Genomic DNA, 18415 nt, shown 5'->3' on the forward strand with positions numbered 1-18415 from the left:
CAATCCCACTACTGGGCATATACCCTGAGAAAACCATAATTCAAAAAGAGTCATGTACCAAAATGTTCATTGCAGCTCTGTTTACAATAGCCAGGACATGGAAGCAACCTAAGTGTCCATCAACAGATGAATGGATAAAGAAGATGTGGCACATATATACAAGGGAATATTACTCAGCCATAAAAAGAAACGAAATTGAGTTATTTGTAGTGAGGTGGATGGACCTAGGATCTGTCATACAGATGAAGTAGGTCAGAAAGAGAAAAAACAAATGCCGTAAGCTAACACATATATATGGAATCTAAAAAAAGAAAAAAGGTCATGAAGAACCTGGGGGCAAGATGGAAATAAAGATGCAGACCTACTAGAGCATGGACTTGAGGATACGAGGAGGGGGAAGGGTAAGCTGGGACGAAGTGAGAGAGTGGAATGGACATATATACACTACCAAATGTAAAATAGCCAGCTAGTGGGAAGCAGCCGCATAGCACAGGGAGATCAGCTCAGTGCTCTGTGACCACCTAGAGGGGTGGGATAGGGAGGGTGGGAGGGAGGGAGACGCAAGAGGGAGGGGGTATGGGGATATATGTATATGTATAACTGATTCACCTTGTTATAAAGCAGAAACTAACACACCATTGTAAAGCAACTATAGCCCAATAAAGATGTTAAAAAAAACCAACAAAAAACAAACTTGTATGTAGACTCACCTGAATATGTCACTCTCTTTGTGTCAGGATAAGTGAAGCCTTTTTTCCCTCCCATGGACGGAGCAGATCATCAGTCCCAAATAATGGAAATGACTAATTAAAAATTGGTCTAACGGGAATATTTAGGAGGTGTTTGTTCTCTGCCTGTTGCTTGGTTATTCTTCCCTCCCGTTTGGCCAATGCAAAGTGTAAATAGAGTATAATTTGTTGATCAAACACTGTGTGTGTGTGTGTGTGTGTGTGTGAGTGTGTAAGTGGTGGAAGAATTATTTCATCTTGACAATAAGTTGGATCTGGTTTTCACCTCCAGGTTATAATATAAAACTGACAGTTAAAGTGTGCTAATAAAAATAGCTGGGAAAGAAATAGATGCTGTGTCATCATGTAAGCTATATAGCTATGTGTGTTACATTTGAGAAACTTCAGTTTCAAAAAGTAAATCTGGGATATTTGAAGTTAAATTAGACTGCTAATATGTGTGTGTATTAATACAAAGGATAAAGAGATGACATTGCAATACTACTGGAAGTGCATGACATAAGAAAGAACTGTCTTTCCTGAGATTCTTCATGTGGAACTTACGAGATTGTTTTCAGAATACTTGTGTTTGATACAGAATGCGTCATTTAACAATACTTTCATGGTAAAAAGCCAAATTTAAGATGAGAGTTTATCGCTGAAGGAAAAAGTAAATAAATAAATAAGTGTATTTGAAATGTTGGCTAGGATTTCCTGTTCTTTGGTTATGCTGCCTGTGTGCAGTAAGATGAATCATTTCTTTCGTGTACTTCTTTGCTGTTTGCAGAAAGATGAACTGCCTTTTTTGTGCATTTGCTTGCAGTATGTCTTAATTCAGCACAGAATTGACTAATTTCTTATCATTTTGGCAGGTTTCTGCCATTTATTAAGCCAGGTTTAATGTTTAAAGCAATTTTAAGTGTTCTGTCAGGTAATAGTAAAATGCTTCCATTAAAAATGTATTAGCAATACTCAGCAGAAGTCAATAACATTACCGGCTATAAAAAAAGTTTGATTAGAAACTTTTCTAAAAGACCCATGTAGAATCCATGACAAGCTGAAACATCTCTATATAAATATACATCACTTCTTTGAGAACAGACATTTAGATTTTCTGGTTTAAAACAAATTGGTTATTTCAGCTCCAATTATAGCACATTTATATCACACTTCCTAAAAAGCTCCTAAAGAAATTTTTATATCCCAGTCTGATAATATTAGATTTCAGTGTAAGGATTAACTTAGATTCTCATAAATATTATCACATATTAAAATGAGTCTTCATGAATGTCAATTAAAATTATCAAGATAAATCTAAAATTTATTGCATAAATATTAGTTTATAAAGTATATTTCTAATTCAGAGGTGACAGGATAGGTCAGAAATTAATGTCTATTGCATATGTTGATTACATCAATAAAATATTAATAGTCTGGGTATTAGCTATATAATAGTGTAATTAAGAAATAATTTATGTATCAGTTAAAAAAATTTCTTCACCCTTTTCTCATGTTCTTAGCCATGGCAGGTATTCAAATACATAGGAAACGTAAAGGAAGGATTTTAAAAGGCTGGTCAAAGTAGTCAATGAATCCATGCAAACATAGAAGAGCAGTGGTAAGAGAAAGCCAAGCTGACACAGTAAGCCTATTAGACACTCTGCCTTCTCTAGCAAAAAGTAATCATTGCTTGCTTTCCCATGGTGAAGCCACATAGGGTGGAGAGGTCAAAAGTAACGTGCCACACTTGTCAGAAATGGACATAGATTCATCCTTGCTTTATCATGGATTGACTCTAATAATTCATGTTTAATATCATAATTATCTTTTGCTAGAAGACTTGGGGCTTCAGCTACAGAATTATTAAATCAACAAAATTGATAGATGTAAAGTGTGTCTGCTTCTGTTTATACATATATGTGTGTTTGTGTGTATGTGTAAACATATATATATGCATATTTGTGTCTGCATGTATAGTGTGTTTATCTTTTCATATGTGTGTATACTACCTGTATTATATTTATATGTGGAAAAAAGTCATTTTTATATACACATAATTTTATTTTTTCACACACTGTAATGAATATAGTCAAGAAATATGTATTATGTGTGTATGGATGTGTATGTGGATATGTACATATATAGTTATTCCTTTATCATGTTATTGACCCTGAGGTATATGTCTCTTTTTGTCAACAGGGTCTTCATTAGGTTTATTCAAAAATACAAAAAGTACATTGTCCCAATTATTTATGATTAAAAAGTAAATAATTTAAAAATGTGTGCTTGCTTAGAACTGGAAGAGTCAGAATGAGCGCAAATAAAGTATGCATGGCCAGATAGGAAAGAAACTCCAGATATGCTGTAAAGTAAGAATCCCTGTTAAAACACTTTTATGTCTTTTGGGTGCAATCCTGGAAGGCAGTATCCCATAGTTATGTAAAGCAAGGACGTTGGAGTAAGGAGGCAAAAGCTCTGGCCCTTATTGTGGAACCTTAGGCATATTTCTTGCATGGAATCCTAATTTTTAAAACTGTATGTGTGTGTAGTAGTGTACATATCACATAGTTATTTAAGGATTAAATACTGTAATATGAAGAAAATAATAGAACATGTTGAGCTTTGTTTGGATTATATTACAGTATTTAAAAAAAGAAAACACTAGCATGTCTTGAGACATATTTAGTTACCACAATTTACTTACATTTCGCAGGCATAGTATCATTTAATACAGTTAATAATCCTTACAGATGGATATTATTTTTACTATTAGATATTACAGATGATGAATGTGGAGTTTAGAATTTGAATCCCTTGCTCAAGGTCATATACTTAACAAATGTCAGAGTCAGGATTTGAAATCAGTTTACTCTTAGAACTGGGATGTTTAATCAATACACTGACAAACTCACAGTCAAATAAAAGTTAGCCACAACTCTTATCATCATCATCATCATTATTACATATGAAGGAAAAATGCCATAATTATTCACTAGAACTTATGTTAGTTCTTCAGGAAATATGTCTCCATTACTTCTGCTCAGAGGTTTGTATGTCTCTAAATTTTTAATAAATATTTATTGAATTTACTATTGTAAAAGATACTGAAACTCTTGTTCAAAAAAAAAGAAAGAAAGGAAAGAAGGAAGGAAATAAAAAGAGAAAAAGTAAATTAAGATCATAGTAGAAATTTGATTCCTATTTATGAATGGACTCTCAGAAAATTTCCTGATTTTTCTCCTATTATTCAGAAAAAAAAATTCTACAAGTTATGAATCCTTAAAGATCTCATGACATGAGACATTCAGTGTATTTAACCACTTTGTCCTGCAAAGGCTTTTTGTATTTATTATAATGTCTTCCCGATACTCTTCCAGCAAAACACTTTGATGTACTGTTCATCATTTCCATTTGGGAGAACTAACTACGTTCCTGCTTAGCTCTCACACTGCTTCCAGTACAATGTGTTTCAGTAATAAAGTGCATGCTTTAAGTGAAAGTATACGTTTTTCAATTCATAAGTCTCTTTGGCGTAATTCCGGAGGGCATGACAGAATATTTATGTTATTGTTTAATGGCGATACTCACTTCTTTCTAGGAGCAATTTTTGATGAATCTGCCAAAAAGGATGATGAGGTGTTTCGCACAGCAGTTGGCGACCTCAACCAGAATGAGGAGATCTTACAGACTGAGAAAATCACATTTTCGGTGACATTTGTTGATGGCAACAACCCTTTTCAAGCAGTTCAAGAAGGTAAGGTCCATCAGCACTCCACTTTTTATTTGGTTTCTTTGGTTCAATTCAAATGGCAATGAAATTAAAAATTTAAAATGCCATTAAACATATACATCATTTTTGCATCTTTGCTGCATTGCTTTTCTTTTAGAGTATTTGGTAAATTTTAATCCTGTATTCTACTTCTGAAAGGGCAGAGTGTGGAAAGTTATTGTTTTAATTGAAATATAATATGAAAATGGTTATAAATATTTATAATAAAAACTTTACAACATTTTATGACTTCAGTGTAAATGAAGCATTCCTTAAAAATACGACTTTCTATCTGAATTTTTACTTTTGTCTTCTTTGAGATAAGATAAGAAAGGAATTTTTGTGCTTAATTAAAACAAATTTAAGTAAATTCATTTACTTCCTTCTTTGAGAAGGAAGTTTTCCTTCTCAAAAGGTTTCCTTTTGAGAAGGAAAACTTTCAGACACTACATACAAATCAAAGATTTTGTGCTGGGATCCTAACATACTGACCTAGGCTGTAAATTTTTTACTCTCTACAATGTGCCAAATATTAAAGCACTTTTCTCCATTCTCTCTGTATACTTGAGTGAATTAAAATTTTTCATAGATACAAAGTCATAAAAATACAAATTATTTTTCTTATACTGGAAAGATCATTTATATGAACAAAGGTTTTGATTGAAAGATCATACACTAATAAAATTCTAGTTTTGATGCTATTATTCTAATGAAATATTTAACCTTTTGATTGGCAAAGTAATCATTGTCCTTGAAAGTATTTGTTGTTAATCTGTTTTATATTTTATTGTGATAATATTTAGACTAAAGATACTAATACAAAATTAATTTAGTTAAATGAAACATTTCTTTTATTAAAAACTTAAAGAGGATTTGGCAGAAGAAAATATGGACAAGATGTTAAATGGAGTAAAGTTTGGCAGGAAACTTTTTAAAGAAAAGTATTGAAGGGGTAAGGAAGATAAATGTTTTAAATTTAATGTATCTGCATGATATACAGGTAACCTTTTTTGGAATGTGTTTTTGATCAGTGGCATTGGCTACTATCAAAGCTTATTTATTTTTATTTCTGTCAGTAAGGGAATGGTTAGAATGATTGTGGTCTAATGGATTTTCCTTCTTATTAATTTGATGGAGTGAAAAAATATTATTTTAATAAAATGAACAGAAATGTTTTTAGTAAAAGTTGTTTTGCAATAAAATAGGTTGTTCATATTAATATGATGGAATGTTAATTTTAATAAGTAAACATCAATTTAAAAAATCAGATTAATAGAAGCACCCAGTTATTTTCTTACATTTTAAATCAGAATTATCCTGGGAATTTGTAACTTTAAATCATGGTTATGTTGATAAATTTTCTATAGAAATGTTTAAAAGCTGTCTAAATTAATGTTAGAATTCATAAAGCAGTCTGCAAAAATAATAAAGTAGAAATTGTGGAAAATACCCAATAATGTAAAAGAATATATGCACTAAGAAGTATATATTATTTTTTAAAAGAAGTATCTATGATATTTCTTTCTCAACTATTAGTTTTATTGACTTCAATGGGAGCAGGAAAAAATAGGACTGACTTACTTTTGTGACTGTCTTCTTATTAACTACATATTAATAATTGTAAATTAACTTTGAAGACGTGCTAAAATATTCATGCTTTTAAAAAATCCACTTTGACTGAAAAAATGTGGATAAAGCAATGAAAAAAATACAATGAGCAGAAGGGAATTAGAAAGACTGAATAAATACGCCCCTCACACCTTTTTAGAGACAACAATTTGAAAAACAAAGACAATTTTTAAAGTACCACAGTTAATCTGTTTACATATTGCTTTGTGTAGCCATTCTGCTGCCAACTAAATTCTGGAAACAAAAATATCTCTCAAAAGAACTATTGTGACTTGAAAGAATTTGTGGACTGAAAGAAAATTGAGAGAGTAAATAAGTTTTAAGTTTCCAAGATAGAGACAGCTAGATATTTGTCAAGAAAGAAGAGCTTGACAATTTGCCTGATGGGTTTTGATACTAACAGGATGTTCTGGACCAGTTATCTTGATGGTCTGCTCTGGCTAATGAACCTGAGATAAGTTCTAGGAAACTCTGGAGCTAATTTGTTTCTCCATTCAATATCAAGAAAGATCTCAGCTAATTTTAGAAGTAAAAATAATTCTTTCTAGAGCTCTTATTGTAATTGATTAGTTTGCAAAACTAAGGGAAAATATTCAACTGAAAGAGAACAAAAAAGTATTCCGGAGTATTTTCTTAAATGTTTTGAGGAAGTATTTTAGAAGAAAATTTCAACTGAACCATCAAAGATGGCCAACTTTTCTATCATCATATCTTGGCTGCAATACCATTAAAATCTATAATAGAGGTCCTTAAATCAGCTTATTTGTTTTTTACATTCTAAAGATGGACACGAGATTCAGTGATATCATTATTACCGATTGTTTATGCATTGGCATTCCTGATGAACATCTAAAAATTCATGCTTTTAAGCATGGTTTTGCCGTGGTAATATACTATTTATGTTCGTGGGCTTTAGATGGTATGGATTAGTAGAAAAATACCAATCTAGTTGATCAGCAGCAGTTGCATTGTATAATCCACTCAGGTCGTTCATCCTTGGTTTTCCTCATCTATAAATAGTGAAGAAATTAGAACATAAATGATGTATTTTTAAGGTGAATTTCATCTCTATAGATGAGATGTTACACAAATCTTTAGAACAAATTTCCAGATTTAGATTCGTAAAGGATTATAGAAATTATAATTACTCAGTTTCTCTTTAGATAAGTCTTCACATTGCTGAAATTGCCTCCTAGTTGTTTCTGTGGCTGACTTCAAAATTGATTAAAGGATATTTGGTAGCTGTCCTTTCTTCTGCTATACCTCATCCAACTATTGACAGCAACCCAAAGAACTCCTTACTATCACCGAAATCCAGAAAGGGTCTTTTGCAGGTTGAGTTGACCTGGACCAAAGCAGCTGTTGCTAGATTTCTCTCCTTACATCTCTTTTGTAGATTGTTTTCCTCTGTGGGACCTATATACTGGGTATAACATAGATACACAAATGGCTGGTGTGAAGGGCACTTATGTCTCTACTTAAAGCAATAGCAGTTGCTTATATTGTTAGCTCTTAACTGAGACCAACACCACTCTGGGCCACGAAAGGTGAGGATTTATAAGAAAATAAGGCCAGGGAATGTATGGAGAATGCATTTGTAAAAATGTTCACATTGGAAGGTGAATGCAGAAATATGACTGCATGTATAATTCTTGCATACATCTGATGTATCAGGAGGGATGTTGAGCACTGTTGATATTGAATGGCAAGATTCAGTTAAAACATTTTGAAATAATTATTAGGAAAAATACCTAAAAATGAAATGCACAGTGAAAAGAGTGTCAGGACAGATTTACACTATAGAGTCACAAATGATTCTATTTGAAAGAAAAAGGAGTAACTATCATAATTATTCTCCTTTCTGCTATGTTAAAAACTGTTATAAACAATATAGTTATAAAAGCTGCTTTTCATACGAAAAGCAGTCATGATTAAGGTTGCTCGTCTTCCCGGCTGCAGCCTGGCCCACCTTCAACTCACTCCTCTGCACAGCAGGGCGGGAACACTGATTGTTCCCAACGAGTCGTGAAAATAGACATCTCACTTTAATACAGTGATGATTTCAGTTGGATTTGCCTCATGTATCTCACAAAATAAAACTACTGTTAAGTGTAAAACAATAAGACTGCTTTCATTTATGGTTTCTGAAATCAGTCTCATTTCTTTACTTTTAATATACACGTGTCCGTATCGTGTGTAAAAGGGATAACAGAAGAGTAGCAGAGCCATAGACGGTATAAGGAAATCTAAGTAGGAAAACGCACTTCTCTGAAACACATCACAATTCATTGTGAATGTTTCTGGTGCCATAGGCTAAATCTGAGTTCAAAGAAGATGTAAATGTAAAAGAATGATTTATGTGGCTGCACTATTTGATGCTTTATTCCAGGGCTTAGTCTCATAATTTATATTCCTCTCTGCTTTAATAGGATATTTTTACTGTGATAAAAAAAAATCTGCTAATTCCAAAATTCTGAGATTGGATTCTGCAACTTTCCTAGCATAGGTTTGCAGTGTGAATACCTCATCAGCCAGTGTTTCCTGGACCAATTTTGATAACTCCAATTTCAGCTTATTTTTTTGACTTGCCTGACAACTGAACTTGAAAATTAGTGGCTCCAGGAACCAAGAAAAAAATCTCTGAACATCATGTAGTTATAATTCTTCTCATTCATTCATTTGTTCATTTTTCCCATTTTTTACTTCCTTCTTTCCTTTCCACATCAAGGCCAGTGTCGTACTTGGTCTCTAGGCCCAATGCTCTTGATGTAAGTGGTGCCTAGCTACACGTGCGAAGGGGTGGAGGAATGGCGTTGCAGCTGACCGGCCATCTTCAGACACTCACAGAGCAGGAGGGATTCTCGATGTGCATTTGGTGGCTGTCTGGACCGCCTGATTCTCTCCATGAGTCTGGGATGTTTAGGCTGGTCAGTTCCCCAGTGCCAAGTTCTGGGTCACTTTTCTCCCTACCGCCACTTTCTAAGGACTTGCCTCTAAGATTTGGATTCAGAATCTGCTTATTGTGTGATCTTTAGTACTTATCATCAACGTAGTATTAAAATTGAAAGAATTCTATATCTGTTAGGGACAACTCAGGCAGGCATTCTTTTAATTATCTCATACTATGCCTTTCCATTAAAGAATTGCCCATCAGGAAGGATTAAAATAATATGTATTGGGAATCTAATTTTGAGGGTACTCAGTGAAATCAATCTATCCAAATACTTATTAAAAACCTATTACTGTTCCAAGATTGGGCCAGCTACAATAGGAGATAGCAAATGAGAGGAAAGAATGTCTGCCTGCAGGAAGCGTAGACATGTATCTGAGGTGGGCTGTGGATTTTTAGAGCATGAAAGGACATTATGTCGTTGCCTTCTACGTATAACTTGCGTTTTTAATTGTGTTAATAGTAGACAGAAACATGATGTTCTAGATTTTTAAAACATTTCTTTTTCAGAAAAGAGAGGGAATTTATTTTTTAAAGAAATTCAGTATTTTTAATATAATTTTATTGAAGATACACATTGCAAAGCTAAATTTTATTCTTTTTTCTGTGATTTATTGTTGTACTCGTGTATCGGTAAGCCTTTCCCTTAAGTCGTTCAATACCACACTTTTAAATAACAGATCTCTATTACTGTGAATAGATTGAAATACAGATATTTTTAGGTCTTTATGTCATAATTTTATAGGCTTTCTGCTTTGGGGCCTTTTACCTACTATCTACAGTTGTGTACTGTTGTGTAAGTTACCTCATAAAATATATATTTTAGCAACGTGTGCTGCTCTGGATCTTGTTTTATTTAGAAGAAACTTTAGCAGCTTTCATAGAAGGCTGTGTTTAATGGAAGTAAAGATGTATTCTTTGGTTGTTGCTTAAGTGTTCTTTCTTTCTACCAAATATTTTTCTTGTAATCATATCATACCCCTTTCTTCTGTTGTCTTGCTACCTCTATGGATAGAGTGCATGATTATGGAAGCATATTTCAGTTTTTAATCCACCTTTTATGATACTGATTTGGTAAAAGAATCACCTATGTGTCTTAAAGTGACTCGGAATATATGGCTTATGAGGTTAAAAACCACACTTATGTACACTCTGCAGTTGTAATGAGTCATAAAAATAGTTTGTTCATGTTGACAAACCAAAAATGACTTAACTATATTCAGAATTTAAAAACTACTCTCAGGAATATCCAACTTTCACATGATCCAGTCTACTTGCTTGATTTGAGAACAAAAGTAATCTGACTTTCTATTTTAACATTTAACAACTTATTTTTGCATGTACTTGGCAAGTATTGTTAGATTTATGGGAATCACATTATGCCTAGTCTTGTAGTATCCATACAATATTTTGTCAAATTATTTTGTAATTTTCAAAAGAATCATCATTGAAACACTTGCTTTTAAAAGCAGGACGCACAAGCCAATGTGCAATAGGTAATTGCATGTTCTGGGAAAAAAAGAATGACTCAGCAAGTACTTTTAGGGTGCCTCTAAGCTTTCAGCCTTGAGCAAATTACTCTGTATAATGCTGTGGTCTTCGCTGGCTGCCTTATAATCTTAACACAGTCAGCTTAACCTTTATTATCATGTGTTAGATCCTGACCTACAAGTGCTCCTCTTCCTTTTGACCTCCAATTACAGGGCTTTGGAAAAACTCCTCATTCATCCCCTTTTTGATCCTTGATTCTTCATATTGTACTATGTACACTCACAATATCTACATTTGGTTCAGTATGTGCTTTAATTTGATACCATTTATACTGCTTGGGGGAAAAAAACATGGCAGTTAAGCGCATGGGCCGTGGAATTAGATAAATCTGCCTTTATATGAATGCTGTTTCATCTCTTATTATCTGTGGGACCTTGAACACACCTATTGTCTCTGAGTATCAATTTATTCATGAAATGGGGATAAATACATACTCCATAGGAATACTATGATCATGTGATTGTCGTATGATGAGTACATGGGGTTACAATTATGGTTTGTTCCTCTACTAATCTAAATGCATTTTAATAATAGTGGAGTACATGATGACTTAGCACCATTGCATGTGTCCATCATACATTTATATACCTTCCCAAACATCCTTTACCACATGTATTGGTAGTTCCCATGCATACCACTGATAATACTAAGCTTAATAACTGCCTAATCAGTGTCTTTTATTTTCCCCCTCGTTGTTCCTTATCAAGATCCTGAATGCTAGGGTTGTAAAAATGTTGTATAAATTAAATGCTTCTGCTTTTTTCTGTCTTCAGGGGATAGTTGTGCTAGTCAGCCCAGGAAGATGAGAATTTCACTTGTAGTGTAATTTATTTGGAAAATAGTAGTGATATTGCAACATGTGTACTTAGGGTTGGGAGGAGTTAAAATACCTTGTTACCATTTCTGGGAAGTAGAGAAAGCCTGTGGGTACCAAATTAAAGCTTTCTAATGATTTGTGTAGGCTTAATACAATCAGTGAAGTAAATAAGGCACTGAGTCATAACTAAATGGAATTCAGTTGTAGAGAGGCATAATGTTGTAGAAGAGTGATATATGAGAAGGTCAAATATAGAAATGAATTCAAGGAAAACTTTGTACTTTGAGAGGTGCATCGTCTCTGGTATTTTGAGTTTATTTCTGACATGATTGTTTAAAAGGTTATCTTTCTATGTTCTGCACTTTTTTATTTCAATATGGGCAAATATTAACTCTAAAAACTTGATCATTGGTTTCTTTGAATTTCCAGTATTTTCTTCAGTAACTCATAATATCATGTTATTTTCTCAGGAATTCATGGCTCATTTCAAGGCATATTTGCTTTTTGGTCCCTGATAGACTAATATAATATGATAATAAGAATGGCTAAGCTCATTCCTTAAGCTGTATTTTCAAACATAAAAAAGACTTAAAAACATAGAAAAGACATAAAATGTCTGTTATACATGAGGAATATGTTTCAAAGTAAAAAATAAATATTTTTTTTCAGAATGCTTTTTTTGGGGAAAAAAACTTCTACAAATCAAAATCAGATATGATCTTTGTGTAGAAAATGTTTTCAAATAGAATGACTTTGAGTAATCAGTAATAATTTTTGTATCTTACTTTTGAATTTACACTTATATAAAATCAAACAGAATATGTTGAGGTGGTCCTGTGTGCTTATTCATATTATTAAAACTGAGCACGGTGTAGGTAGCTCTGATGATAGAAAGTTACTAGGGGATAAAAAAAAAAAAGGTGACACATTCTTATTGGTCAAAGAGAAACTGACACATCAGCCTCATTCTGTCTGCTCCCAAATACTGTTCTTATTCTGCTACATTAATTTGTCAATAATCTTTATGTTTGAAATTTTTGAGTTTATCTTTTTATTGTTTTGAATTTCTAGGTTATTTTGCCCAGTTTAAAGGACTTTTACCTCTATATTAACTCATCATATATATGCATTTATATATGCACACCCATACAAATACATGTGCTTATACTAAACTATATATTAAACTATGTCTATATGTTATATACCATATATGCCATACATGCCATCATGTATACAAATGTGTATATGATATATATATACCATATACATTATATATATTATATCTCTATCTATCTCAAAATAAGTTCACCAAGCACTTCTTTCTTGTGGTAATCCTTCCAAAGTTGATTCATGCTTTTCATGGGTAATTTTAACCCCCTATTTGCTATATCTGTTACAGTGGAACAAGGCAGGTTTGTTGTTAAACCACCATTATTCATTATCAAAAATTTATGCCAGGACTCCATGAGAGCACAGAATGAATCACTAGTTTACACTTCCTTTCCTTGGAAATTGCTTAAACCTTAAATATGAGAAGAGGAGACCAACTGGAAGAAAACTATGAATCACCAAGAACAATTCATTATTCTTTAAAAAATGAAAATGACAAGTGTTCATTTATTTGTAAGATACATTTAATGCACGAGTCAGTACACTGTATTAGGAGTTTATACAGATGAATGAGATAAATTAACCCCAGGCACCCAAGGAATTTATAATCTAGTAAGAGAGATATACAAAAAGAGCTAAAGAAGCAAATAAATATTCTTTTTTTAAAAGAGTAGAATGGCATAGAGCAAAGCGGATGATACTGTGGTGATACTATGATAACAAATAACAGGTGGGCTCTGTGTGTGTGTGTGCAGTTTAGAACCAGGAGTTCATTTCTGATGGAGTGATTATGGAAAATACAAAAAGGAGCATTTATGCTAATATTTGAAGTGGCCAAGTAGCTAGCCATGCAGATAAGAGGAAACAGCATTCCAGGCAATTACATATGAGAAAACATTTGGAGGCAGGGCTTGCTCCATGTGTTTGCGGGATTTGATTATCTTTTGAATACTCAAGTTTGTATTCTGTTGCTTTGCAAATGTTTATTTCCATCAATGAAGTCATTATTTGCTGCGTAGCAATGTTATTCATGAGTTCATTACCCAAATCTGCTTCAGTTTTCCCCTTTGGAAATGGAGTGTGTTCTAAAGGAAGTTCTGATGGTCCTGCAGGTCTCACTGACATCTGGGGCACGGGGATGTCATTCTTTGTTTTTTTTTTGTTTTTGTTTTTGCGGTACACGGGCCTCTCACCGTGTGGCCTCTCCCGTTGCGGGGCACAGGCTCCGGACGCGCAGGCTCAGCGGCCATGGCCCACGGGCCCAGCCGCTCCGCGGCACGTGGGATCCTCCCAGACCGGGGCGCGAACGGGGTTCCCCTGCACCGGCAGGCGGACGCGCAACCACTGCGCCACCAGGGAAGCCCGGGATGTCATTCTTGAACCCCTTTGGGATTTGAAATTCACCTGTCTGTAACTGATTTTGAACAGAGGTATGGAAACATTTGGGCTTTTCATATAAGTGAAAAGGAAAAAGGAATGAAACGAAACATTAAAAAAGAAAGACTTTTACTCAATTTTCTTGGTCTTTTAATACAGAGTAATGCACAGAGATACATTAATATCTGAAACTAGGAAAGAAACATCATTTTGTGGCTTTTATATTTGCTGTATGCTCTTGGCAAAAGAGCCTCCTATGGAAAGCCCAAGAATGAGAAGTGGCATTTACTTATAGCTTATTATATCCCATGAGCTGTTAGAAGTGCTTCATTTTTTTCACCTAATCTTTATACTGCCTTATAAGCTATAAGGCAGTATAAATTACTCGTACTAGCTTTTGACAGATGAAGAAATTGAGGTACAGTTAGGTGAGCTAACTGGTCACATCTGAAACCTTTAAAATAGTCCCTGGATTACTCTGGTTTCTGTTTAAGAATGCTAATTGGGGGTCCCAGACATATATCGGCGGGGGGAGGAGAGTGAGTTCAGGGTATTTATTTTCTGTCTCCTGTGTGAGGTCACCTTGAGCTGGGTGTTTACCTCAAACCAAAGTCATGCTTTTCTAAAGGCAGCCTGCTCCTGATCACTCTTACTCAGAACTCCACAGATTTCTCTCCTCTCTATCCTTTGGGCGTAGGACTGGTTCCTACCTCACTGCTACTACCTCTGAATTCTTGTACCACTCCTCGTTTTTCTGCTGCATCTCACGCCTATCTGTGTAATTTATGTCTTTGAAAAATAACTCCTTCTCAAATTATGCTGTTTTGAGTTTGCCGTTGTTTCCCATCGGGAGTTTAGCTCGTTATCAGTACTAACTACTACATTCCATTGCCTGTATGGAAAAGCTCATCTTAGCTCGCTCTGTGTGGCTGATGACTTGGTCGACCTAATCAGGAAGTGTTACCTGTTGGAACGTCTTATTCAGACCAGTGCATGCACATCGTATTGCAAAACCCAGAAAGAACACCTCGCTCAGACCTTTATCGTCTGTCTTTTACAAGATGAGATCTTCATGGTCGTTGGTATTTTCGCAGCACAGCAGAGGCTGACTTGATGTTAAAGATGCTGAGAGGCAGCAACCCTCCCGACCAGAAGCAGGCCTGGTCTCCGCGTGGCCACCCCACAGCATAGCTGAGTGGAGAAAACATCATTCTTTTTCCTTAAAATAATATGACAAATGGAATGGACTTGATGAAAACTAATGTTCCAATTGTGTACCTTAAACGCCTCTTGTTGAAAATCCTCTACTTTTAGGAAGTTGATGAATCAGTTGTTCACAAATTCTTGAATATTTTGCTCTGTTTTCTATGGGGAGAATTTCCTTAGATCTGTCTTTTATTGCATTCTTTGTAGGAGTGCTTATTGTACAAACTAGCTTCCCTATTAAGTCGCTGCAGGAAAAAAAAAAACAAAACAAAACGCATTTTATTGTTTATTGACAAATTGCGCAGCCAAGATTTTTTGGTTACCTAGTAACTTATAAAGAGTAATAAGGAGAAACTAGCAAGTTACAAAAGAACTGTTTTGCATTTTCTCTCTTTATTTCCCAGACCCATGGTTTAGTAGATACTAATGAACAGCAAATGGCCAAACAGCAGGCAGCAGAGAAAGAGGAAACATAGAAAAGGTCCACAAAAGCATAACCAACGTTGTAAGATCCTTTATTCCTTCCTTCATCCAACATTGTTCAGCCTCCCAGTACAAGATAGTGAGGTAGAATTAGTGAAGAATGTAGATGTAACTTGGGACCACTCTGCGTCTTTAAAGATTTAAACCACTAAGGAAGAAGAAATATATGTGCACAGATAGCATAATTACTAGGCAGTGGTTTCTTGAGGAACGAATTACAAAATTCAGTAGAAAATGAGATGATTTACAGCCTAGAGATGGTGAGTTAAGGGAGGAGGTAAAGAAGAAATAAAGAGGAAGAATAGTAAGGCATGCTTTCTACTCTGAAAGGAGAAAAGATCTAATCAGAGAAGCAGCCATGTTCAAAAATACATCTTTGTGACTGTGAAAGATATGATCTGGAGGTGGGGCTGGACTGAGAATGGAAGCACCAGGCCACAAGGACAGAAAGGTAACTTTTCTGTCAAGGTCTTTATCGTGTTCCCAGCTTCAAGATCACACCTTTGCAAAACCAGTGGTAGAATAGCGAATTCAGCATGGAGAAGATCATGATTCAGCAAGTAAAATTAAGCATGAATAAAGACATTAATAATGACATCAGCCTTCATATAGCAAAGTCTTAGTTTTTTTTTTTTTTTTTTTTTTGGTAATGCAGCAGAAGTACTGAAAATGATTTGAGCTCAAAGTGGCTGCTTCAAAAGCACAATGCCTCCGCTGTGTTTTAAGAGCAAGTGATATTTTTAAAATAATTATTCCACATCTACAGAAGAGTAATTGCTTTTCACATTAAAGAAAGAGATAAGCCCTCAAGTTTTATAATATAAAAGTGTTATGCATAGGCATTGACTAATGCTCTCAGAGGATTTTTACTACACATTTGGCATTGTGTGCTGTAACTCAGAGTGTCGTGGCACTGTGCTGTTACATGAAAACATGTATTGTTTCCTAACCGAGGTGGACAGAAGTAGGTGAAGAATAATGATATCCTGTTTTGTGGTTCTTTTATATGCATAGTCTGTGATTACTCTCTTTTTTTTTTCTTTAAGTGAGGTAGTTGTTTTAAATTTAAAATATTTTTTTATTGGTCATATTATTGAAGTAGCCAATGAAGCTTGTTTATTTGAATAAAAAATGCTCTGCAATCTGTGAAAATCAGCATTCATTGTTTGTTAATTATTGATTAATTTATTTTTCCATCTAAATAAATATTATTAAGAGCTTTTAATTTGCAAAATACTATAATTTTTGCTGAAAGAGATATCAAGAGGAATCAATGTGGTTTCTAGCTTCAAGTATCTTATGTTTAGCAAGTAACAGACATAAATCACATTAACATATATATAAGAAATTTTGAAACAAAGTGTAATCAATTATAAAGTTCTCAGTAGCAGTAAAATGAAGTGTTACGGGATTTCTAGGAGTGCTGATCTTAGTTTTATATTTTTACTTTCTTCCTCACCCACAGCTAGAAATAATTGTTTGTTTCCTGCATGTTCAGTGTGACCCCAGTATTTGGTACCAGATATAACAGTACATTTGACATCATCTCAGCTTTGTTGCCAACCTTGCTATGCTGCTAATGTATGTGCATTCATTCGATTTATTTGATAATATTTATTGAATGTCTACTCTGAGCTAGGGATTATTTTAGGAACTCATCGTATAGTAGTGAAAACATAAATATCTTGCTCTCTTGGAGTGTATATTCTAGTTGAGGGAACAACAAGTTATATATACAATTTCAGGTTGAAGAGTTGGTATGAAAAATTTTTAAAAATGAAGCACCATAAGAGGGGTAGCGATGATGAAGTTCGGGGTATCATTTTAAGGAGAACAGTCAGGAAAAGAGCTCTCTAAGAAGATGATTTTGAGCAGAGACCTGACAGATGACAGGAAGCAGGTGATGTGGGCCCCTCGGGACGGCAGAGAGTGTGTACAAGTTCTGGCAATAATATCAGCAACTCGAATTCGCCTGTCTTCTCAGGACCACGTTAATACCTGATTTCCATTAATTGTGGACGTATTTTATTTTTGTAACTACCTGTAAATTATCTGGCCAGTACGTGTAGTCTCTTACATCTTCAGGCCCTGCCTGGTTTTTGCTAATTTGTTTTGGAAATTGAAGCCCTTATTTGAACTTCAGCCCTAGGATTAATGCCAGCCACCTATTTCCACACATTATAGATGCAGCCTGTCGACTTTCTGTTGTGTGTAGAAACCCTGTCAGCAGGCTTGTGAAGAGAGTCAGTGTACTTGCTAGTTACTGAAGCGTAATCTCTTTACCATCAACAGTTTGTATGGATTATTGCTATTATCTGTTACCATAATTGGAATAAACTGTTTTCATCCACTGTATTAAACTGTTCAAAATAGATTCTTCTCCTCTTCCACGATAGCAGTTTTAGGTGGATCCATACCCCCCACCCCCAAAAGAACTACATCTTCAAGTTTTCCTTGCAGTCCTGTAGAAGGCCAATAGAATGTGAGTGGAAGTACGGACAAGTTACAAGTCATTTCCAACTTAAAGACAAGCTACTTGCCCTAGACAGCACTTCTCCCCTTTCAATGAACTGGAATATTGCTGTGTCTGTGACCCAGCTCTCACCATGCTGGTAAGGACTACGCGCTAGCAGGTTTCAGAGGAATGAGACAGAAGGAACCTGGCTCTCCTGTAGAGCAGAGCTACCCTGGGCGAACTGTTATATATATATATATATATATATATATATATATATATATATATATATATATATATGTATATATATACTTTTTTTTTTTTTTTTTTTTTGTGGTAT

General features: G+C 34.5%; 1 protein-coding gene across 2 annotated transcripts in view; it reads left to right on the forward strand.

Moving 5' to 3' along the window:
• GRID2 (glutamate ionotropic receptor delta type subunit 2) overlaps positions 1-18415 on the forward strand; it is a 1406179-nt gene that overhangs the window by 271391 nt on the left and 1116373 nt on the right. For both annotated transcript variants that reach the window (XM_024126697.2, XM_024126698.2), the window contains exon 2: positions 4327-4482. In XM_024126697.2, coding sequence (XP_023982465.1) covers positions 4327-4482 — 156 coding nt within the window. The remainder of the gene's footprint in view (positions 1-4326; positions 4483-18415) is intronic.

The sequence above is a fragment of the Physeter macrocephalus genome, chromosome 7 (assembly GCF_002837175.3).
Source record: "Physeter macrocephalus isolate SW-GA chromosome 7, ASM283717v5, whole genome shotgun sequence".
NCBI lineage: Eukaryota > Metazoa > Chordata > Mammalia > Artiodactyla > Physeteridae > Physeter > Physeter macrocephalus.